Source organism: Schistocerca cancellata, chromosome 12 (assembly GCF_023864275.1).
Source record: "Schistocerca cancellata isolate TAMUIC-IGC-003103 chromosome 12, iqSchCanc2.1, whole genome shotgun sequence".
Classification (NCBI taxonomy): Eukaryota; Metazoa; Arthropoda; class Insecta; order Orthoptera; family Acrididae; genus Schistocerca; species Schistocerca cancellata.
The window spans coordinates 40,944,657-40,969,646 of record NC_064637.1 but is presented as its reverse complement, the minus strand read 5'-3'; the positions used below and the strand labels follow the sequence as shown (position 1 = coordinate 40,969,646).

At 44.1% G+C, this 24,990-nt stretch overlaps 1 protein-coding gene across 1 annotated transcript in view; it reads left to right on the top strand.

Moving 5' to 3' along the window:
* LOC126109431 (epidermal growth factor-like protein) overlaps positions 1-22,215 on the top strand; it is a 115,571-nt gene extending 93,356 nt beyond the window's left edge. Inside the window, exon 6 of the mRNA XM_049914463.1 lies at positions 21,846-22,215. Within this exon, the coding sequence (XP_049770420.1) occupies positions 21,846-22,215 (370 nt within the window). The remainder of the gene's footprint in view (positions 1-21,845) is intronic.
* Positions 22,216-24,990: the final 2,775 nt, after the last annotated feature.

Below are 24,990 nucleotides of genomic sequence, written 5' to 3'. Positions count from 1 at the left end.
ATGAGACGATTCCTCTCTTTTTTTAATTGTAGGCGGCGGTAGCGCGCACAAAAGCAAGCCATGCCGCGAGCAGCGACAGGCCATAAACACGCACCATCAGAATACGACAAACAATGCATGACACAGTATAGTAATGCATTTTCAGCTTAGAGTGACTGACGTAAACACCTATAACATAGAAAACGGCACTTATCAGATCAAAGCAAAATAAGCAATCGATTCAAACCAGACGAAGCACGTGAAAAAGGAAGGGTATCCGTATAAACACGGACGGAGCGCCTGACGCATAGCAGTGGCTACCTGGTAGAGCTTAACTGCTAAGCTTTCAACTCGAACCGAACTACTGTAGCTATATCGTAATTCATTCGACCTAAATTGTGTCTCATATTTCAACGGACCAACTTTGTTTCGAGCTGGAGGTGCGGCCTAAAACTTTTCTCTCCCCTTGAATTTCGAGTCTCAGATTTCAAGTGCGGCTAAGATTCGAGTGCGGCTTAGATTCGAGTAAATACGGTACTGCTGCTGCACTGGCAGGTTATCAAGACTTAACCGAGTTTGAACGTGGTGTTATTGTCGGCGCGCGATTGATGTGACACAGCATCTCCAAGGTAGCGATGAAGAGAGAATTTTCTCGTATGACCATTTCACGAATGTACCGCGAATATCAGGAATCCGGTAAAACATCAAATCCGACATCGTTGCGGCCGGAAAAATATCCTGCAAGAACGGGACCGACGATGACTGAAGAGAATCGTTCAACGTGACAGAAGTGCAACCCTTGCGTAAATTGCTCCACATTTCAATGCTATGCCACCAACAAGTGTCACTGTGCGAACCATTCAACGGAACATCATCGATACGGGCTTTCGGAGTCAAAGGACCACTTATGTATTTTTGATGACTGCACGACACAAAGCTTTAACGCCTCGCCTGGTCCTCTTAACACTGACATTGGACTGCTGTTGACTGGAACCATGTTGCGTGGTAGGACGAGTCTCGTTTCAAATTGTATCGAGCGGATGGACGTGTACGGGTATGGAGATAAGCTCATGAATCCATGGACCCTGCATATCAGCAGGGGACTTTTTAAGCTGGTGGAGGCTCTGTAATGGTGTGGGGCGTGTGCAGTTGGGGTGATTGGGGACCCCTGATGCGTCTAGATACGAGTCTGACAGGTGACACGTACGTAAGCATCCTTTCTGATCACCTTCATCCATTCATGTCCAGTGTGTATTCCGACGAACCTGGGCAAGTCCTGCAGGACAATTCAATATCCCAGACTTCCAGAATTGCTACAGAGTGGCTCCAGGAAAACTTTTCTGAGTTTCAACACTTCCGCTGGCCACCAGACTACCCAAACATGGACACTATTGAGCACATCTGGAATGCCTTGCATCGTGCTGTTCAGAAGAGATCTCCATCCCCTCGTACTTTTACGGATTTATTGACAGTCCTGCAGGATTCGTCGTCTCATTTACCTCCAGACCGACTTCAGACATTAGTCAAGTCCATGCTATGTCGTCTTGCGGCACTTCTACGTGCTCGCGGAGACCCTGTACGATATTCCGAGGATGTCCCAGTTTCTTTGGCTCTTCAGTGTTTATTACGCTATGAGACTAAGACGCTGCGTTGTTCGATTACACTGTTTATTACAAAAAGTTATTTCGGCGTGATGGGAAATACGTACTAACGTATAATACACTACTGGCCATCAAAATTGCTACACCACGAGGATGACGTGCTACAGATGCGAAATTTAACCGACAGGAAGAAGACGCCGTGATATGCAAATGATTAGCTTTTCAGAGCATTCACACAAGGTTGGCGCCGGTGGCGACACCTACAACGTGCTGACATGAGGAAAGTTTTCAACCGATTTCTCATACCCAAACAGAAGTTGACCACCGTTGCCTTGTGAAACGATGTTGTGATGTCTCGTGTAAGGAGGAGAAATGCGTACCATCACGTTTCCAACTTTGATGAAGATCGGATTGTAGCCTATCGCCATTGCGGTTTATCGTATCGCGACATTGCTACTCGCGTTGGTCGAGACCCAATGACTGTTAGCAGAATATGGACTCGGTGGGTTCAGGAGGGTAATACGGAACGCCTGTGCTGCATCCCAACGGCCTCGTATCACTAGCAGTCGAGATGACAGGCCTCTTATCCTCATGGCTGTAACGGGTCGTGCAGCCACGTCTCGATCCCTGAGTCAACAGGTGGGGACGTTTGCAAGACAACAACCATCTGCACGAACAGTTCGACGACGTTTGCAGCAGCATGGACTATCAGCTCGGAGACCATGGCTGCGGTTACCCCTGACGCTGCATCACAGACAGGAGCGCCTGCTATGGTGTACTCAACGACGAACCTGGGTGCGCGAATGGCAAAACGTCATTTTTTTTCGGAAGAATCCAGGTTGTGTTTACAGCATCATTATGGTCGCATCCGTGTTTGGCGACATAGCGGTGAATGCACATTGGAAGCGTGTATTCGTCATCACCATACTAGCGTATCACTCGGCGTGACGGTATGGGGTGGCATTGGTTACACGTCTCGGTCATCTCTTGTTGGCATTGACGGCACTTTGAACAGTGGACGTTACATTTCAGATGTGTTACGACCCGTGGCTCTTCCCTTCATTCGATCCTTGCGAAACCCTACATTTCAGCAGGATAATGCACGACCACATGTTGCAGGCCTGTACTGGCCTTTCTGGATACAGAAAATGTTCGACTGCTGCCCTGGCCAGCACATTCTCCAGATCTCTCACCAACTGAAAACGTCTGGTCAATGGTGGCCGAGCAACTGGCTCATCACAATACGTCTTAAAGCTGCATGGGCAGCTGTAACTGTACGCGCCATCCAAGCTCTGTTTGACACAATGCCCAGGCGTATCAAGGCCGTTATTACGGCGAGAGGTGGTTGTTCTGGGAACTGATTTCTCATGATCTATGCACCCAAATTGCGTGGAAATGTAATGACATGTCAGTTCTAGTATACTATATTTGTCGAATGAATACCCGTTTATCATCTGTATTTCTTCTTGGTGTAGCAATTTTAATGGGCAGTAGTGTATTTCAAATTTTGAAGTAGTTAATTAAACGCATTATAGAATAATGGTTTGCTACGTACATCAGGTAGTCTTGATATCCACATGACATCGATGTCTTGGTTGCTGTCACGCTACTGTATAATTCAGGGCCTTTGGTGTTGGTTGTGCTATAGTAGGTATTAAGGGGCTCCGGAACGCCCTATACTTGCAATGTTAAAATAACGCTTATAAATTACATCTTTCCTCACAAAGTATTTGAGGTAGGAAGTTGAACTTTTTACAGATTATTTATTGGAATATGGGCTACAACGTAACACAGGGATTTTACAAAATTTTAGTTCAGTTATTAAAGATGATTTTTTTCAATTGTAATGAAAATTCACAACAGTTTTTTGCAATTTTTTATTTATATATTCAAAAATATACAGTTTTTTGGAAAAAGGCTGTGTTAAATTATGCAGAAGGTACTGTGTAACATTTACTGAAAGTTTGAAACAAATATGTTTGGAAGGTCCTTAGAAAACATGTAATTAGTATGAGAAAATAAAAGTTTTGGGAATCGAGCGACAAAGATTGGATTAACTTTTTAGTGCATTCCAGGCCCATAGGATGGATTATCTTCATCCTCTGCAAACTCCTCCTCTAGCTTCCTCTTGTTCCTCCTCCTGTTTACTCTTGCTTGTATTTCTAGACTCTTTACAGCCCTGTCTGCAGCCCGAAGGCGTTCCTTGTCTAAAGTAAGCATCGCTCGTACCATGTTAGAACCTATCTTCATTCCCATATTTCTAAATACCTTGCACCTTACAATGTTGCCATCATTGAAAGTCGCAACAGCAACTTTACTTTTACTCATTATTATACTTCAACAAAACAGACACTCAGGAAACAGAATTAATTACGAATATTTTCGAGATAACGACGGAGTAAATAAACATGAAACAATCGACAATCACACCAGCGATACATATTGAACCATCACAGGTTAGCCACAACACATACTTTATCTCACATCACTAAAATGTACCTGATGAACACGGACGTTAATAATAACACCATTTGACAGCAGTTTAACAGCGCCACAGTGGGTCACGCCCATGTAGAACACATTTCAAAAAAAATAGTTGTAGTCTTCGGAATTGAATAAATTATATATCTATTAAAATGTAATAGTCTGCAGATTCAGAAAACGCAAAAAGTAAAAATTGAACTTTTCATGATTTTGAGCCTTTCCGGAGCCCCTTAAACTTTTTCTGGAGCAGTTATCTGTGAAGTTGTCGAATTACGAAAGTTTTTCTCATAACGTTACTTGACAACAGTATTGACAGTTCACTCTGCGGCGTTATACGGCTGCAGGCTGTTTGCTTCTATGGAATTCTATGGCTCGTATCTTTGTTCCTACCTGGTATATCATATTGTTTATACGATTCGTGTTTATGTGGTTTTACGCTCGTATGTAATTTAATTTCTTTCTTTTTAAATTCGCTGGGCCAGATAGTGTCTTAATGCCAGAACTTCACAAATAACTACTCCATCAAAAGTTTAAGACCTACTATTGCTGCACCAACACTACAGGAGGAAACTTATACATTAGTGTGACAGCCGGCCGAAGTGGCCGAGCGGTTCTAGGCGCTACAGTCTGGAACCGCGCGACCTACGGTCGCGGGTTCGAATCCTTCCTCGGGCGTGGAGGTGTGTGATGTTCAATGGTTCAAATGGCTCTGAGCACTATGGGACTTAACATCGGAGGTCATCGGTCCCCTAGAACTTACAACTACTTCAACCTAACTAACCTCAGGACGTCAGACACATCCATGCCCGAGGCAGGATTCGAACCTGCGACCGTAGCGGTCGCGCGGTTCCAGGCTGAAGTGCCTAGAACCGCTCGGCCACACCGGCCGGCGTGTGTGATGTCCTTAGGTTAGTTAGGTTTAAGTAGTTCTAAGTTCTAGGGGACTGATGACCTCAGAAGTTAAACCCCATAGTGCTCAGAGCTATCTGAACCACTAGTGTGACAGGAAGTGAGACATCGATGTAATATGGATATGAACGCCACCTGATGTACGTAGCAAACCGTAATTCCCTAATACGTTAAATTATCTACACCTTTGTCCGGTTGCTAGGCGTAGCGGTAGAGTTACCGCCTACCACGCAGGTGGCCCGGGTTCAATTCCCGGCAGGGGACTGGGTGTTGTGTGTCCATCTTTTTTATCATCTCTGACTCGCAAGTCGCCGGTGTGGCGTCACCTAAAAAGGACTTGGAATACGGCGGCCGAACTCCCCCGAATGGGGCCTCCCGGCCAACAATGCCATACGGTCATTTCATTTTGTCCGCAGCTCGTGGTCTTGGCGGTAGCGTCCTCGCTTCCCGCGCTCGGTGGCCCGGGTTCGATTCCCGGCGGGGTCAGAGATTTTCCCTGGCTCCATTTGGCTGGGTGTTGTTGTCTTGTCTTCCATCACCATCATTCATGCCCGTTACGATCGGAGGAAGGCAGTGGCAAACCACCTACGCTAGGACATTGCCTAGTACGACGGTGCGGGTCTCCCGCATCGACCTCCTCCTCCTCCTCCTCCTGCTAATCATCATCATCATCATCATCATCATCATCATCATCATCATCATCATCATCATCATCTACACCAAAGTTAGAAATATTGAACAAACTGTCTACTTTCCACAGATAACCGGAAGGTGGCCACCAGGCCAAAGTAAGCCTATTACAGTAAACAACACAGTAGCGTATTGGTCTCCTAGCATAATATACCATGAGCTTACAATTTAACTTTCCATATTTAACTCGTTATTACACGGAAACTAATTACCACACGAGTACCAAATATCGCGGTATAAGTGTATATTTTTATTTTTATAATTATATATTTTATGATTTTGATTTTGGGTGGCTTTAAATACTGTGGGCTAGCACGAGACTTTTAATTAACTTACACCGCGATAACACTCGTACGGACATCGGCTGCCCCGAAGTATGTACGATATAATATTTTTTAAACACAGCGCGCGACTCACCGGCTTCTAATAAATAGTTTGCGTGAGCGCTTTAGAAAGGGAAATATGCGTATTCTTACGCAAACTGTAATTATTAATATGGGACTCAGAGGCTACTGGTTATTTGTGTACCAAATTACATAAAGAATAACTGAGATATTGCGGAATGTAATGATTTTCAATATTTCTTGTTCATTATTTGCAAGGCAAAACTGGAGAGAATCTCATCTGCCGTTAGGCGGCCAAAATGAAACATACTGAAGTCATTCAGTGCTGTGAATTTTGGTAACTGAAATTAATTTTAACTTCGAAATTAATGAAAGATCAAAAATGAGAAGTCTCTCGCATTTACATTTAATAACATGAATCGTCAGCGTAATGGCTGACTAAATCCTGGTAGGGGACATGAGCTCCCTGCACTACGAAGTCCTGTAAAAACTTTGTTGATTATAATTAACGGTTGCTATCATGAGAGGTGAGAACTAAGTCAATAACACTCACTTTCTAATAACAATTTCTATCATATTTTTCAAAAATACAGATAAAAATTACGTTAATTATCAGACAGCACTACAATGGCGGCCTACCGCTAGACGAAACAAAAATAGGAGGTATAGTTCAATCAAAGCATAGTCTTATCTTCATCGCCTATGTTACACAGAGATTATACCAAAAAAACTGTGTTTTGTTAATTACATCGATATTTGTGTTTTGATAACAACAACTTACGTTCTTTACTATTTGTTATACATCGCGCACACGTACACAGCCTTGAAATAATTTATAATTCACACGTCTCATAACAAAAACTTCCTTTCCCCTTCTGCAAATGTCCATTTATGTGACGTACCGTCACACAGAGTTGGTAGCATTAATGTCCGGAGCATGGGGTGCATGATTATGTTCGACTATAATGACTTTTCTGGAGACTAGAAATCTACTCTGTAGGAATCAGCATGGGTTTCGAAAAAGACGGTCATGTAAAACCCTGCTCGCGCTATTCGTCCACGAGACTCAGAGGGCCATAGACACGGGTTCACAGGTAGATGCCGTGTTTCTTGACTTCCGCAAGGCGTTCGATACAGGTCCCCACAGTCGTTTAATGAACAAAGTAAGAGCATATGGACTATCAGACCAATTGTGTGACTGGATTGATGAGTTCCTAGATAACAGGACGCAGCATGTTATTCTCAATGGAGAGAACTCTTCCGAAGTAAGAGTGATTTCAGGTGTACCGCAGAGGAGTGTCATAGGACCGTTGCTATTCACAATATACATAAATGACCTGGTGGATGACATCGGAAGTTCACTGAGGCTTTTTGCAGATGATGCTGTGGTGTATCGAGAGGTTGTAACAATGGAAAATTGTACTGAAATGCAGGAGGATCTGCAGCGAATTGACGCATGGTGCAGGGAATGGCAATTGAATCTCAATGTAGACAAGTGTAATGTGCTGCGAATACACAGAAAGATAGATCCTTTATCATTTAGCTACAAAATAGCAGGTCAGCAACTGGAAGCAGTTAATACCATAAATTATCTGGGAGTACGCATTAGGAGTGATTTAAAATGGAATGATCATATAATGTTGATTGTCGGTAAAGCAGATGCCAGACTGAGATTCATTGGAAGAATCCTAAGGAAATGCAATCCGAAAACAAAGGAAGTAGGTTACAGTACGCTTGTTCGCCCACTGCTTGAATACTGCTCAGCAGTGTGGGATCCGTACCAGATAGGGTTGATACAAGACATAGAGAAGATCCAACGGAGAGCAGCGCGCTTCGTTACAGGATCATTTAGTAATCGCGAAAGCGTTACGGAGATGATAGATAAACTCCAGTGGAAGACTCTGCAGGAGAGACGCTCAGCAGCTCGGTACGGGCTTTTGTCAAAGTTTCGAGAACATACCTTCACCGAAGAGTCAAGCAGTATATTGCTCCCTCCTACGTATATCTCGTGAAGAGACCATGAGGATAAAATCAGAGAGATTAGAGCCCACACAGAGGCATACCGACAATCCTTCTTTCCACGAACAATACGAGGCTGGAATAGAAGGGAGAAGCGATAGAGATACTGAGGTACCCTCCGCCACACACCGTCAGGTGGCTTGCGGAGTATGGATGTAGATGTAGATGTAGATTTCCATGAGTCACAGCGCCACTGTCCAGTTCCAATTATGACCACCAGGAGTCGTGATCACTCATCGTGATTCACTGTCTCACACACCCGACCAGTCGCAGAGCACTTGTTGACGTGTCAACATGAGCTTGGATAAAAGGAGCAGGGCAGCAATGGTGAAGGTCTGTTATCAAAACAACAGTAATGCTGCAGCTGCACATCGAGAATGTCACCGGCTGGAAGGATTACAGAAGGATCCTCTTTCTCCACCTGCTGTGCAGAGTACGATGAAGAAGTTCGAATCAACTGAAGATCCGGACGTCGCTCCGGGAAGAGGCTGACCACAGATGGTTGATGAAATCGCTGTTGCTATGGCAGACAACGCTGTGCGCAATTCCCGATCATCAGGCAGTGCGCGAACTCAGTCACGACAGCTGAACATCCCGTGGTCCATTGTACGGAAGGTGCTTCGAACCATTCTCAAATGGTACAAGATCCATATCTCACAGCAGCTTGCACCACAGGAAGCACAACGACTTGTTGATTACACTGCCCACTTTCCTGCAGCGATTGAAGTTTACAAGGGCTGGCCCTGGATCATCTTATGGACAGACGAATCTCATTTTTCTCTGATGGGTGAGGCGAACACACAGATTTACCGAGTCTGGGGATCTTCACCTCCAGTCACTGTGCATAGTTGGTTGGTTGGTTCTTTGGGGAAGGAGACTAGACAGCGTGGTCATCGGTCTCATCGGATTAGGGAAGGATGGGGAAGGAAGTCGGCCGTGCCCTTTTAGAGGAACCATCCCAGCATTTGCCCTGGAGTGATTTAGGGAAATCACGGAAAACCTAAATCAGGATGGCCGGACCCGGGATTGAACCGTCGTCCTCCGGAATCACTGTGCATAAAGTTCCTCTGTATGGTGAACGTGTCACCGTATGGTATGGCTTCACGGTTACGTTCATGATTGGCCCATTCTTTTTTGAACAGGTTGGCGCTCAAGGACCAAACACGTGCAGTGTGACTGGCCAGCGTTACTGCGATATGGTTCGCCAGTATGTCATACCCGCCCTACAGCAGAGAGACGCATTAAACTCAATAGTTTTCGTGCAAGATGGGGACCCACCGCACATCGCTCGAGAAGTTCACCTGCTTCTCCGAAACATATTTGGAAACGATCAAATTATCAGCCAGTCGTTTCCAAATAGTTGACCAGCACGATCATCTGATCTCACTCCCTGTGATTTTTGGTTGTAGGGTTACTCTGACAGGGCTTACCAGGGGAACATACACACACATGTGCTGATCTGAAGAGCAGCATATCAAGAGAGGCAGCCAGCATACCTACGGGCATGCTTCGTTCTGCTGTGCAGAAGGCAACCCTGCACTTTCAGTCTCTTCTTGACTGTGATGGGCGCCGTTTTGACTCCCTTTCCCATGCCCAGGTTCCCGGGTTCGATTCCCGGCGGGGTCAGGGATTTTCATTGCCTCGTGATGGCTGGGTGTTGTGTGCTGTCCTTAGGTTAGTTAGGTTTAAGTAGTTCTAAGTTCTAGGGGACTGATGACCGTAGCAGTTAAGTCCCATAGTGCTCAGAGCCATTTGAACCATTTTTTTTACTCCCTTTTGTAGCAGTAATGATACTGGTATGTAATGGTATGATGAACCGTAGCAGCACATTCAAAGTATTTCAGTTGAATGGATTCTGCATTATTTCTCGTCCCATATCCTTGACATAAATGCTACCAAGTTTGGTCCTCATACGGTAATTAGTTTCTGTATTATAACATATTAACTAGGGAAGTCTTAATTATAAGCGCCCAGTATAATGTCCTTACATGACATATACGACGCAGCGGACCCAGGCGAGTACAAATTATCACAAACGTCAATTTTACATTTTTAAGTGCAAGAACAGGATTTTTTAAACATTCAAGGACGATTTTAGCCAAAAGCTCTCGTTTCGTGCATGCACTGTCGCTTAGGCAGTTTCTCTAGGGGAATTTAAGGTTATGTTCCGGGTTAATAGACCCCAAAGAGTCCCATGCCGATTTGCTCCTTTCTACTTCGCCTGCACCACTGTGGTACATTGTAAACAATTATCATTTTGAAACTTCCTGGCAGATTAAAACTGTGTGCCGGACCGAGACTGGAACTCGGGACCTTTGCCTTTCGCGGGCGAGTGCTCTACCACCTGCGCTACTCTCGTCCCGTCCTCACAGCTTTACTTCTGCCAGTATCTCCTCGTCTCCTACCTTCCAAACTTAACAGAAGCTCTCCTGCGAATCTTGCGGAACTAGCACTCCTGAAAGAAAGGTAGAGCACTTGCCCGCGAAAGACAAAGGCCACGAGTTCGAGTCTCGGTCCGGCATACAGTTTTACTCTGCCAGGAAGTTTCATATCAGCGCACACTACGCTGCAGAGTGAAAATCTCATTCTGGAGTTATCATTTTGACCCAGTACACAGGGTATTTCAGGAGTAACAACAAATATCTTAGATGGTGATAACTAAAGGCTAATTCGAATAGAAGATTCTATACAACATGTAGCCAATCATTATTGCTCACAGGAATTCAGCTGTTAGACAAGGTACCCCTAACAAATACATACAGAAACGTTAACAAAACGCAGAATCACACCTTTGCTTTAACGCAATACTGAATTCTCTTCATAACACTGATGTAACTCGTATGTATTCATCTTGACGTTCCGTCTTCAGTTTTTCTTATTTACACACTTCGATTCTCAAGCATCTTCATAGACAAACACCTTATGAGGTAAATTCCAGGGATGTAGGTGGCCAAGCAATATGACTCTCTCTGCCGGTCCATCTTCCACGGAATGTTAGGTTCAGATGATGAGTCACGAGATGACTAGAATGTGTGGGATCCCTGTCACACTAGAGGGTCACATCCTTTTTTGTTTGTTTTTGAGTACTCAGTCTTCTGACTGGTTTGATGCGTCCCGCCACGAATTCCTCTCCCGAGCGAGCTGCTTCACCTCAGAGTAGCAACGGAAATCTACGTCCTCAATTACTTACTGGATGTATCCTGCACAATTCTTACCTCTACAGCTCCCTCTAGTACCATGGAAGCCAGTCCCTGCAGTCTTAACAGCTGACCTACCCTCCTGTCCCTTCTTCTTGTCACTCTTTTTCATATATTCCTTTCCTCGCCGATTTACCTTATCGGTGAGCCTAATTTGTAACACCTATCTTTGTGGCCAAAGAAAAACTCTTCCAATAATTATGGAAACTCAGGTTCAAGACAGTGTACATATCAAGGTCCTGAAAGATGATGTAATAATTCGAAAAGCCCAATGAACTCATTATCTCTTGCGTCACTCCACACATTTACAGAGAGGCGCTCTTGAAAATGTCTCCTCAAAGGTATGTGGGTTTTCGTCGGACCACCAATGTGAGTTACAACTATTATTGATACAGTCATGAGAGAAAATGGCTTCATCAGTAAACAGTGTCTACGTGATTACTTGGTGGTTGGCAATTAGAAAGTGAAAAAGTTTCAAACGTTCACTGTCGTCTCCTTCTCGCGGGTGTAGAATCCGCTGTAAACAAGGATAAAGGCTGTTCGTGCCTGATGTCCTTCATACTCTCGTATATACAGGGTGTTTCAAAAATGACCGGTATATTTGAAACGGCAATACAAACTAAACGAGCAGCGATAGAAATACACCGTTTGTTGCAATATGCTTGGGACAACAGTACATTTTCAGGCAGACAAACTTTCGAAATTACAGTAGTTACAATTTTCAACAACAGATGGCGCTGCGGTCTGGGAAACTCTATAGTACGATATTTTCCACATATCCACCATGCGTAGCAATAATATGGCGTAGTCTCTGAATGAAATTACCCGAAACCTTTGACAACGTGTCTGGCGGAATGGCTTCACATGCAGATGAGATGTACTGCTTCAGCTGTTCAATTGTTTCTGGATTCTGGCGGTACACCTGGTCTTTCAAGTGTGCCCACAGAAAGAAGTCACAGGGGTTCATGTCTGGCGAATAGGGAGGCCAATCCACGCCGCCTCCTGTATGTTTCGGATAGCCCAAAGCAATCACACGATCATCGAAATATTCATTCAGGAAATTAAAGACGTCGGCCGTGCGATGTGGCCGGGCACCATCTTGCATAAACCACGAGGTGTTCGCAGTGTCGTCTAAGGCAGTTTGTACCGCCACAAATTCACGAAGAATGTCCAGATAGCGTGGTGCAGTAATCGTTTCGGATATGAAAAATGGGCCAATGATTCCTTTGGAAGAAATGGCGGCCCAGGCCAGTACTTTTTGAGGATGCAGGGACGATGGGACTGCAACATGGGGCTTTTCGGTTCCCCATATGCGCCAGTTCTGTTTATTGACGAAGCCGTCCAGGTAAAAATAAGCTTCGTCAGTAAACCAAATGCTGCCCACATGCATATCGCCGTCATCAATCCTGTGCACTATATCGTTAGCGAATGTCTCTGGTGCAGCAATGGTAGCGGCGCTGAGGGGTTGCCGCATTTGAATTTTGTATGGATAGAGGTGTAAACTCTGGCGCACGAGACGATACGTGGACATTGGCGTCATTTGGACCGCAGCTGCAACATGGCGAACGGAAACCCGAGGCCGCTGTCGGATCACCTGCTGCACTAGCTGCGCGTTGCCCTCTGTGGTCGCCGTACGCGGTCGCCCTACCTTTCCGGCACGTTCATCCGTCACGTTCCCAGTCCGTTGAAATTTTTCAAACAGATCCTTTATTGTATCGCTTTTCGGTCCTTTGGTTACATTAAACCTCCGTTGAAAACTTCGTCTTGTTGCAACAACACTGTGTTCTAGGCGGTGGAATTCCAACACCAGAAAAATCCTCTGTTCTAAGGAACAAACCATGTTGTCCACAGCACACTTGCACGTTGTGAACAGCACACGCTTACAGCAGAAAGACGACGTACAGAATGGCGCACCCACAGACTGCGTTGTCTTCTATATCTTTCACATCACTTGCAGCGCCATCTGTTGTTGAAAATTGTAACTACTGTAATTTCGAAAGTTTGTCCGCCTGAAAATGTACTGTGGTCCCAAGCATATTGCAACAAACGGTGTATTTCTATCGCTGCTCGTTTAGTTTTTATTGCCGTTTCAAATACACCGGTCATTTTTGAAACACCCTGTATTATTGGTACTGATAGGAAGGTGTCGGTGAGTGGGTCGCTGCCGGAGGTGTTTGGAGGTGCAGACGAGCAGACGATATGGACAGCCAGTCTGTTGCTAAAACCTCCATTACGTGGAAGACTAATCTGATGAAGTGATAGAAGAAGAAACTGGAGTCGATATAGTCAAGATGGGAGATCCAGTGTTAGAATCAGAAATGAAAAGAGCTTTCGAAGACTTAAGATCGAAGAAGGCAGAAGATGTAATAACATTCCACCATAATTTCTAAAATTGTTGTATGAGTGTCGCGATATAGGGCCTACCATTTGACATTCAGAAAAACCTCACACTCACAATTGCGAATATTACAAGAGCCGACAAGTGCGATAATATCGCACAATCAGCTTAAGAGCTTATGCATCCACATTGCTGCCCATACAAAGGAGAATGGAAAAGGCAACTGAGGATGTGTCAGGTGACGATCAGTCTGGCTTTAGGAGAGATAAAGGCACCATAGAGACAGTTTGGACATTGCGGTTCAAAAAATTCAAATGCTTCTGAGCACTATGGGACTTAACTTGTAAGGTCATCAGTCCCCTAGAAATTAGAACTACTTAAACCTAACTAACCTAAGGACATCACACACATCCATGCCTGAGGCAGGATTCGAACCTGCGACCGTAGCGGTCGCGCGGTTCTAGACTGTAGCGCCTAGAACCACTCGGCCACCCCGGCCGGCCGACGTTGCGGTTCATCATGGATAAAAAACATTAAAAAAATCAAGACAAGTTGTAATCTCCCCACGGAAAATTACCCTCTACCACGCACCAATTAATCATTGTCAATCAAACCATCCACATTTATTTACTTTGGAAAAGTATCTGATCTGATTTTCTAGTAACATATGCGGCGGCAGCTCGTCGACGCCAAAGTATTTTCTAGTGCGTTTATTCTTTGGAATAACAGAGATACATGTATGTATTCTCCATGGTTGTTAGACGGGTAACTAGGACAGCTTCGGAAGTATCTGTTGAAAGATTGACGGGTTTCTAAAAGAGACATATTTGCTTTTCTTCGCGCTAAAGCGAGCTATTAACATTTGTGCCACTAGCGGGTTGTTTGAAGAGAAAGAAATTGTAACGGAAAATAATTAAGACTTGGAAACAACAGAGATATGGACATGTAATGGAGATGGATTGAATATACAATTTCCTTCATAAATAAGGTTTGTGACCCCTTTTATTCTGGAGTGAATGAACGAATGAGTTCTTTGTCTGAATAATTGATGATCGCGTTGGCCCTGTAATTAGTGGGGAAGTTTCAGCTGTGTCGAAGAGAGCCTGCAATCACCGAGTCTTTGTTAAATCGTCCAAAAAGGCTTCGTACACATCTGGAATTCCAAATCTGTCGTAAAAGGAACGAATTGTTCAAACGATCGATTTTCCCAACTGAATGCAGCGCTTAACAATAATAATAAATGTAAAGATCTCTTACAGCAAGCCAGCCGCTGAATACTAAGACGAAGGACTCCACCAGAGATTCTATTGGGCTGATTTCACGTAATGAAATATTATATTTAAAACTGTACATAGATAAAGGAGAGAGAGAGAGCGAATGAAATTAGAGAAAATACTCATAAGCCTCCATTAGTCTAACTTTTCGCCTGTCTTATCACGGATCAGCCTAAAGACAAAACGGGAGGCCCTTACTTTACTGTATAGATTTATGTGTGAAAGTGAAGGGATCTTAAAGGCAACAGATACACGTGTATACAGACAAAACATTACACAAAGTTAGCGGCAAGCTGCATGCATTCATCATTCAGCATCTATTCTTCTTACATTAATGCATTACAACGTTCATAATATTTGTCGACCTGGAAAGAGCATTCATCAATGTCAAATGGTGCAAGATTTTCGAAACCCTGAGGAAAATAAAGGTAAGCTATAGAGAAAGATATATGATATGTACAAGAGCCAAGAGGGAACAAGGGTGGGAAACTAAGAACAAAGTGCTCGGACTGAAAAAGGTGTGAGACAGGGCTGTAGTCTGGTTCCTTACTGTTCAATCTGTACATCGAAAAACCAATGAAGGAAATAAAAGGAAGGTTCAAGAGTGGAATTAAAATTCATAGTGAAAGGATATCAGTGACAAGATTTGCTGATGACATTGCTACCCTCAATGGAAGTGAAGAATCGGATGAATGTAATGTACAGTCTGATGAGTACAGAATATGAATTGAGAGTAGACCTGTGCTGGCGTGAGCTGGCGCCAACACCATGCGCAAAGAGGTTGCGAGAAGATCGACAGAGGCCAACAACAGCCTCACAGGAAACGCGCCGCCAATGCCCTCTTGCCAGTATTTAAGGTCGCCACTGCGGAAAGAAGGGCGAGTCTGTCGCACTGAGTAAGTTCCAGTGTCATCAGCAGCAGCCGAGTGGGAATCGCTGTAGCAGTTAGCTTCGCCACTAACTCGGAGAAAGGCAGCACGTAGCAACCGTACCAGCGTCCATAGCGGACTTTGTACTTTACCAGCAGTGAGGCTGACATGGATTGTACATATGAGCATGTACCACAACGAATATATTCAGTTAAGTAAACTTTCCATTCTTATGAATAAAGAACCCAGTTAATTTATGGTTGCAGTTTGTGCTATAGAATGAGCATACCGACCACCAAACATCATCCTGTCCTTGTTTCCATGGTACAGCTCTACACGGACAATGAGACAACAAACATATCGAAGCAATATGAAGCTAATGGAAAATAGCAAAAATGGCCACACTGAGAAAGTTAACATCGGGATTAGCGGTGATCAGGTAGATGGAGTCAAGGAGTTCTGCTACCTAGGAAGCAAAATAACAGAGCAGGAAGGACATGGAACCGGCCGCTGTGGCCGAGCGGTTCTAGGAGCTTCAGTCTGGAACTGCGCTGCTACTACGGTCGCAGGTTCAAATCCCGCCTTGGGCAAGGATGTGTGTGCTGTCCTTAGGTTAGTTAGGTTTAAGTAATTCTAAATCTAGAACACTGATGACCTCAGATGTTAAGTCCAATAGTGCTTAGAGTCATTTGAACCATTTGAAGGGCGCGAAAAGCATACTAGCCCTAGCAAAAAGGCCTTTCCTGGCCAAGAGAAATCTAGTAGCATCAAACATAGGCCTTAATTTGAGAAAGAAATATGTCTGGAGCACAGTGTTAAGCTAGTGAAATACAGACTGTGGGAAAACCAGAGATGGAGAGAATCGAAACATTTGTGATGTGTTCCAGAAGAATGTTGAAAATTCTGTGGACTGATAAGGAATAGGGAGGTTCTCCAGAGAATCGGTGAGGAAAGGAATGTATGGAAAGCACTCACAAGGAGGGACAGGATCGTAGGACATTTGTTAAGATTTCAGGGAATAGCTACCATAGTACAAGAGGGAGCCATAGAGGGCGAAAACTATAGAGGAAAATAGAGAATGGAATACATCCAGCAAATACTTGAGGATGTATGTTCCAATTACTGCTGTTAGATTGAAGAGGTTGGCACGGGAGAGGAAATCATGACAAGCCGCACCAAACCAGTCAGAAGACTATGACTCAAAAACGTTCAGCAGTGTATGTGTACTGGGTATTCAGCAGTCGGTGGGTGATGACCATTGGATCCGAGTGTGCTGGAACAGATATGCAGACACTGGCGTTACTTATAGACTGAAGAGCACAGATTTTGCTACCTCAGCATTGTGGGTGGTGCCTGTTGGCTGACGTGGGATGGCAGGGAAGCAGTGCATTGACTGATAGCTGGACTGGGCAGGCTGAATCAGTGGTACTGCTAGGGTGATGAATGTGGAACCACTGACTGGAGAGCAGCTGTGGGCTGCCAGGGGCCTGGCCAGTCAGTCATTCATTGGTAGTTCACATCCTGATGAGGGCTGTGGAGCTGACAGCTGTGTCATGAATATGGTGTCGACTTCTGCAGGCTAGGGTCATTATATGAGTCAACTGTACTCATTATAACAGGCCATTCCTGTTGGGTTTAAATACTGTTGTCTGGCACTGACTGCGTCGTGTGGAAATGTCTTTAATGACACCAGTGTTCTATGATGATGATGTTCAGTTTGTGGGCTGCCCAACTCTGCAGTCATCAGTACCCTTACAGTGTCCCAATTGTGGACACAGTCCAATTGTGGACACAGTCCAATTGTGGACACAGTCCAATTGTGGACACAGTCATGAAGTATGATGATGAAATGATGAGAACAGCACAAACACCCAGCCCTGGGCAGAGTAAATCCCCAACTGAGCCGGCAATAGAAACCGGGACCCCCATGGTCCAGAGGGAGCAATGCTAGCCACTAGATCACGAGCTGCGGATGCCAATGTTCTAGGTGAGAGTCTCTTTACGAGGATAGAGCTCGATATGAAAGTGGCCCAGCAGCCGGCAGTTGTTGCTTTGACAGCTCATTATCTGTGTCTGGCTGTGACTGTAGGCTGGGTACAACTATGGACTGTGAACATGTTACATTCTGTTACATATGTTGTGTCAGTTCTGCATGGCCTTGATGAAGGACTATGTTCTACCAACTGAATGAAGTCTTCCAGTTCATCCACACACTGTTCACTAGCATCTTCAGATGAGATACTACTGCTGGGCTGTCCACCACTCTTACACAGTTTAATGAAAATATGAATAAACTTCTTTGAATTTGGTACACCAGTATTGGTAAATCATTTAACATATGGTCTACAAGCAACAGTAGTATTTCTGTACTCAGAAACTGTAAATACGTGCATCACACTTAAATGATTCAGTAGTATTGGCCAGCGAATCACAGTCACAATCTCAGCTGAAAAATTCCATTACCCAAACTCAGCTGCAACTTCACAAATTGAACTCCAAATCAAATAGACAACTGATAAATCCATAGTAACTGGAACATGCACATGGGGCATGTAAACTTCCCTCTTTAACCAAGCATATCTCTCTAACCAATAATAATTGGAAACATTATTTGGGATATTTTATTCGAATTAGTCTATATATCACCTCCTAAATTATTTCTATTCGCTCCAAAACACTCTGTATGTAGGGTGTGTTAATATGACTGAAAATAGAGGAGTATCTCCACAGAATTGGTGATGAAAGGAACACACAGAAAATATTGACTTGAAAAGGGGACAGAAGTATAGGATATCTGTTGAGGCATCAGGGAATAACTTCCATGGCACAAGAAATTGTGGTAGGGGACAAAAATTACACTGCCTGACAAAAAAATAGTTGAAGCACCCATAAGACATGGTCAGTTGCCACTGTACCTTTATACACATACACACCATTGGCGGTTATGCAATTCTCTGTTATTTAGAGCTGTAATTAGGCCTGTTAGGATACACAAGGGATATGAACAGGGTCAAATGTTGAGTGATCACTGTGATAAATACTGATATGCTGTGTACACATTCAGCATTGTGTTATCAGCACCCAACACAGATGGAGGAGGCCTAGTTGTGGGACTCCACTTGCCTAGCTGCTTTAATCATGCAATATCCAAAGTTGTGAGTCATTCCGATGTGATGGTGGCCCAATGTTGGACTGCATGGGAGTGTTAGGGTAGGCATACTTGTCGTCAAAGTTCTGGACGACCACACCAGATTACCACAAGGGACGATTGTCATATTGTGCATGAAACGCATTGCAAAGCCTTTGCATCTGCACATCCAAGGATAAGTAATGGATTCCTTGTGACATTCTGTACCAGCCCATACCATTGGTTGGAGAGTAGCAGTCGGACTTGGGAATTACTGTTCCATGTGTATGCTTCTGTCAACATCATAACACATACGACTATGTCTGGAGCAGTGCTATGACCAGGAAGCATGGTCTGCTGATGACCGGCATGTTCAGCAATGAATTGGGGATCTGAATTATCCCAGGTGACAATTGTCGGCAAGTATGGCAGTGATCTGGGGGAGGTCTCATTCTTCTGGTGTTTTGAACAGACTCAGCGGTGTTACTCCATGCGTCATGATCTGGTGAGCCACTGGGTATGATTCTGACTGAGGGAACTCTGGTAGTGTAATGGCACGCTATAGGCATCCTTTGACCCCATATGTTACTGTGAAATGATAGTATTGTGGTGTTGTCTATCAACAAGGCCATACTTCCCCACAGATGGCACATGTTTCTGTGAATGGTCCGTGTGATGTTGAGGTACTTCTGTGACCAGCGAGATGCTCAGAACTCTCTGTGATAGAGCTTGTACTGGGCTGTCTTGCATGTTCATTGGGCCCAGTGCCAATATCCGGAATATCAAGGACCATTTACAACACCTGTGGACCAGTTTGCTTCAGAAGAGGATACAGTGGCTTTATGACACACTAATTTACCACATGAGTGCACGCATACACCAGGCTAGTGGGGAGGCAATGTCATACTGACGAGTTCTTTGCAAATTTCAGAATTTGTAATCAGTGAAACAATATCACATACTCTCTCAACCCGTAAAATTTCGTCTCGTTTCCTCCTCCCTTTCCAGGCACTTCACTTCTTGTGTCAAACAGTGTAAATGCGAAGACAGATGTTGGTATACACTCGTAGACCACAATATTGTGACTATCGATATAAACCTATCCAGGCAATAGCAGCGTCACCTGGCGAGGAATGACTGCCAGTCAGACACATGTACGGTGCATCTAGTATCAATGAGTGTGCGGTCCTTGTGTAGACTGGGGAGGGCATGCAATTTATCTGACAGAGGGCAGATTGTGATGGCCTGGCATGAGCATTTTGGAGAATGGAAGATTTGTCGAGTATTTGAGGAGTGCTGTGATGAGTGTCTTCGACATGTGGTGAAGCGATGCTGAAACCCCATTCAGACATCACTGGGTTGGCTGGCCATCCCTCATTACAGATGTCGGACATCGTAGGCTGGGCAGACTGGTAAAACAGGACAGACAGCAAATTGTGGCAGAACTAGTATCAGACTTTCATGCTAAGCAGAGTGAAACTGTCTGAAGACACATTTCACATTGCACTCCAAACAATGGGCCTGCACAGCCAATGACCCATGCATATGCCAATGTCAACACAAAGACATCGGCAACTACAACTGAAATGGACACATGACCATTGGCACTGGACGGTGATGCAGTGGCAGATCATTGCACAGTCCGATGAACCCCAATACCTTCTTCATCATGCTGATGGGAGGGTACGAATCTGTCGTCTTCCAGGGGAACAATTCCTTGACACCTGTACGGTAAGGCTGAGACAAGCTGGCAGTGGCTCCAGTGCTCTGGCGAACATTCACATGGGCATCCATGAGTCCAGTGGAGCCCGTACAAGGCACCATGATGGCCAAGGAGTATTGTGCATTGTCTGCATACAATGTACACCCCTTCATGACAATCAGTGGCATTTTTCAACAAAATAATGCCAATATTACAAGGCCAGGGGTGTTGTGGTCAGGTCTGAGGAACACAGTGAGAAGTTCCACTTTATGTGCTGGCCCCCCAACTGTCCAGATCTGAAACTGATCGATCACATCTGGGATGTGACTGAACGTGGTGTGAGAACTCATTGCAGTCCCTTCCAGGAATTTGCCAGAATTAGGTGTCTTGCGTGTGCAGATGTGATGCCAACTCCCTTCAGCGGCCTACTAAGTCCTCATTGCTTCCATTCCATGATGCGTCGCAACTGTTACCTGTGCCAGATGTGGACATACTGGCTATTGGTAGGGTGGTCACAATGTTCTGGCTGATCAATGTATATTGAACAGATAACTGATATGTTCTGTAAGTGTTACTGTGAGATTACGAGTTTGCACAAGAGAGAAATTTGTCAAACCAATCAGAAGGCTGATGATAAAAAAAAAATATTATATGTAGGTAGAAAGAGGGTATCAGGTCTACGACTGTATTTGGTAAGACTATGTAAATGGTAGCACAAAGTTCTGGTTCAGGGACAGGAACTCTTCTTGGGATAGGATTTGGTGGTTGTGGGAGAATGACATGACAGTGACCCAAGGTTGGAAAGAATTGAGGGAAAAATTCGGGTATGGTCGTCAAGTTAAAACTGATGTAAATATGAAAGACTCTGACGTTGATACCATAGGTGTTATGATATCGTGAGAAAGTTGGTGGTAGTAATTATGTAATAAAATTAGTTGGTATAACCAGTTCCATGTTAGTTTATTATGGAAGGATGGTGAAATGGAAAAGATACGGAGACAGTGACTGTGGGGACAATGTCCTGTAGAATTGTGGGAAGTGCATGGGTAGGATATAACAGATATATCTGGGTGCTGTAAGTAATTTGGCGTCTGAATATAGGAAGGATGTGAGATAATGAACCCTTAACCCATCTTTAATATAGTGGGCTAGGGCTATAAATGCTAATATGGGTAAAAATCAGCATGGGTTATTAGGTCAGAAAGGGAGAACCTGTCTGAGCTATTTAAAGATAAAATGCACAGTATTCAGAGGCTGGTGCATTAGTAACACACAGTTAAAAATACTTGACCATCCCAATTTTCCTGCACAGGTATGTGTTCGACAAGCAGACGGAGACAGAGTACATCTGCCGTCCGACATGTAAAGTCGAGTGTAAGAATGGGAAGTGTGTGGCACCCGGCACGTGCGCCTGCCTCGAGGGCTACGAGTTGACCACCAGCTCCACCTGCAGCCCCATCTGCCAGCACGTGTGCTCACATGGCGACTGTGTGGCGCCGGACACGTGCCGCTGTCACCCGGGCTACCAGCTGGACCCTCAGGACGCGACCAACTCTACGTGTCTGCCCGTGTGCCGGTTGGCCTGCATCAATGGCCATTGCACAGCTCCGGACACATGCAGCTGCTTTGATGGCTATGTGGGTCCTATGCCATCCAACAGCAGCCTAGAGTCTAGCAGGTAATGTCATCATATATAAAAATATTTCATTGTGTAGGAGATTGACAGTCCCACTAAAGGATAATCCTCCTTCAGAAAGTTATTTGCTTGTTCCATAGATCATTTGAACGATTCTTTTATGGAAATGTGTAACGAATCACTTCACAGGGAATGTACACATGATTAGTGTTAACATTAATGAGAACATTAGCTTTTAATCCTCCTCTTTTAGCTATACTTAAAAACAAAGTTTTCTTTTTACAGTTTACCAATTTCCTTAGAAATTTGTCCACGGAATAGAAATGATTTTAGGTTAGATTTAAAATTTGCTTTGTTACCTGTCAGGCACTTTATTTTATTGGACAAATGATCAAAGATTTTTGTTCCTCTGTATTTAATGCCTTCGTGAGCCACTGACAGCTTGAGTAATGGGTAATAATTCTCACTTTTCCCCTCTAGCGTTGTTGGTCTGGACATCATCGTTGTTCTCAAATTATTATTATTTGTGACGAATTTCATTAGCGAATATACCTGTATGTACTGTGACGCCCATTTAAAATGACTAGCGCCTTGAAGAGATGCGTAACTTTCATCTATAGATGAACACCATTCTCCTCAGACATGATTTACTTGTCTTTCCTTTGACACCAGTCAATTAACAGCCCTCTCTTTGAACAAAGAGGATACTGATGATGATGATGGATTTGAGGGCATGCAACAACATGGTCATCAGCACCTCTGCTGGATACTAACATGCACATCATGTGATTAGGACTTCAGTGTAGAATAATTTTTAAAGTTTTGTTTTTGTTCAAGCCATTTCTAAGGACATTTTCGAATAGTGCTGGGAGATTGACTTTCAGTGTTTACCAGAACAAATGTTTTAAAGTATCTACAGTTTATCCATCTGTCTTAAATACAAGATCTAAACAAGACTCAATTCTGTTTTGGCTTCTACATACGGAATTATCCATACGAAATTATATTTATATCATATGCCTGTATTCATCTCTGAACAACACTTTTATGATTACAGTACATTAGTTTTACAGCAATGTTAAGAGCAGAGGGAATGTGCAAAGTTAGTAGCATGTAAGAATTTGGACATGTGCTTCACAGTGTTTACATTTTACCATGTGTATGAATTAGGTACTTTTCTATATTCCACAATCTTGCAGTTAAGGTATAATGTTGATCTTGACACAAATTATCATGACTTGATGCATATCCTGCAATTAATGTCTTTTTTTTACCTGATGGTGAACTGTTGTTTGAGATACTGAGATACAAATATTATGAAAATCACGATTTTCAAAAATATTGATTGGCTGTAAACCATCATTTTCTTAAAATAACATTGTTACTGTGAAATCCATCGTCTTTGGTGCTGCTGGGCTGCCAGGTTACAGTTATGATGTTTCACTGCTGGGAATGTACACAGGGATGGAGAGGAAATGATATAACTCATTTCTATTTGATACTACTGTAAGGTTTCTATAAATAAGTAACTTGGCAACTCTACGCAATTACCTAGTAGCCTGTAGGTCATTAAGCGACATATCACACCACTTCATTTATCTTTACAGCAACACCCCCATGAGCCCGGAAGCCGGTGGGGAAGCTTTCAACAACACCTGCCTGCCCATCTGCACCCCTGAGTGTCTCCATGCCACCTGCGTGCTGCCTGACACATGTGAGTGCCTGGATGGCTACGAGCTCGACCCTGAAGACGCCACCAACTCCACCTGTCGTCCCATGTGCGAGGCCACTTGTGTCAACGCCAACTGCACAGCGACCAACACATGCTCCTGCCTGGAGGGGTTTCAGATGGACCCTAACGACCTGTCCAACAGTACCTGCAGACCCCTCAGCCAGTCGCTAGCGCTCTGTTCAGGGGAAGCATGCCACAGTTCTGGTAAAGTACTACAGTTATTACTCCTTACATTTGACAACTGAATTAGATTCACTGAAATGACATGAATCGCAGAGCACTTATGTGATTGGATTGGAGAGTTAGTAGTAGCAAATAGAACACAGTATTTCGCTATTAACGGAAAGAAATTTTCAGACATGAAAAGGACTTCAGGTGTACTGCAAGGGAGTGTTACCTGTTATATGGGTGTCCCAGAAATGTTGCAGCCAACTTCTGAGGGAGTTGGCGAACAACAAAGTTTGAGCATTGCACAGCAACCCATGGCCACAAATGTCGGAGTTAAGTGAGTGGTAGCAGAGGCTGAAGATCAAAAAGGAAAAGAGTGATATGTTTGAAACATTTATTGGACATAAGGAGTACACATGTTGTTCAGCATGAAAACAGGTCAAATGTTACAACAGATGTTCGAAGTTAGCACAATCAGACACCATTCATCCCTGACACCCATAGAGCACTGACTGCTGAACTAGCTCAAACACACTGGGAGTTTCTTTGCTTGTAACAGCTGGGCAGACGATTCTTGTGAGGAAATCCATTTTAGATGCGAACGGATGAAGATACATAATAGATTTCATGGTTCCCCACAGAAAGAAGTCGAGGCTACAAAAATCCAGTGAGTAGGGATGGGTGAACAGAGGGATGGGGCGAGGGGGAGATGCATGAACCAGGTAGAAGGTGTAGATGGTTCAAATGGCTCTGAGCACTATGGGACTTAACTGCTGAGGTCATCAGTCCCCTAAAACTTAGGACTAATTAAACCTAACTAACCTAAGGACATCAGATGCATCCATGCCTGAGGCAGGATTCGAACCTGCGACCGTAGCAGTCGCGTGGTTCCAGACTGTAGCGCCTAGAACCACTCAGCCA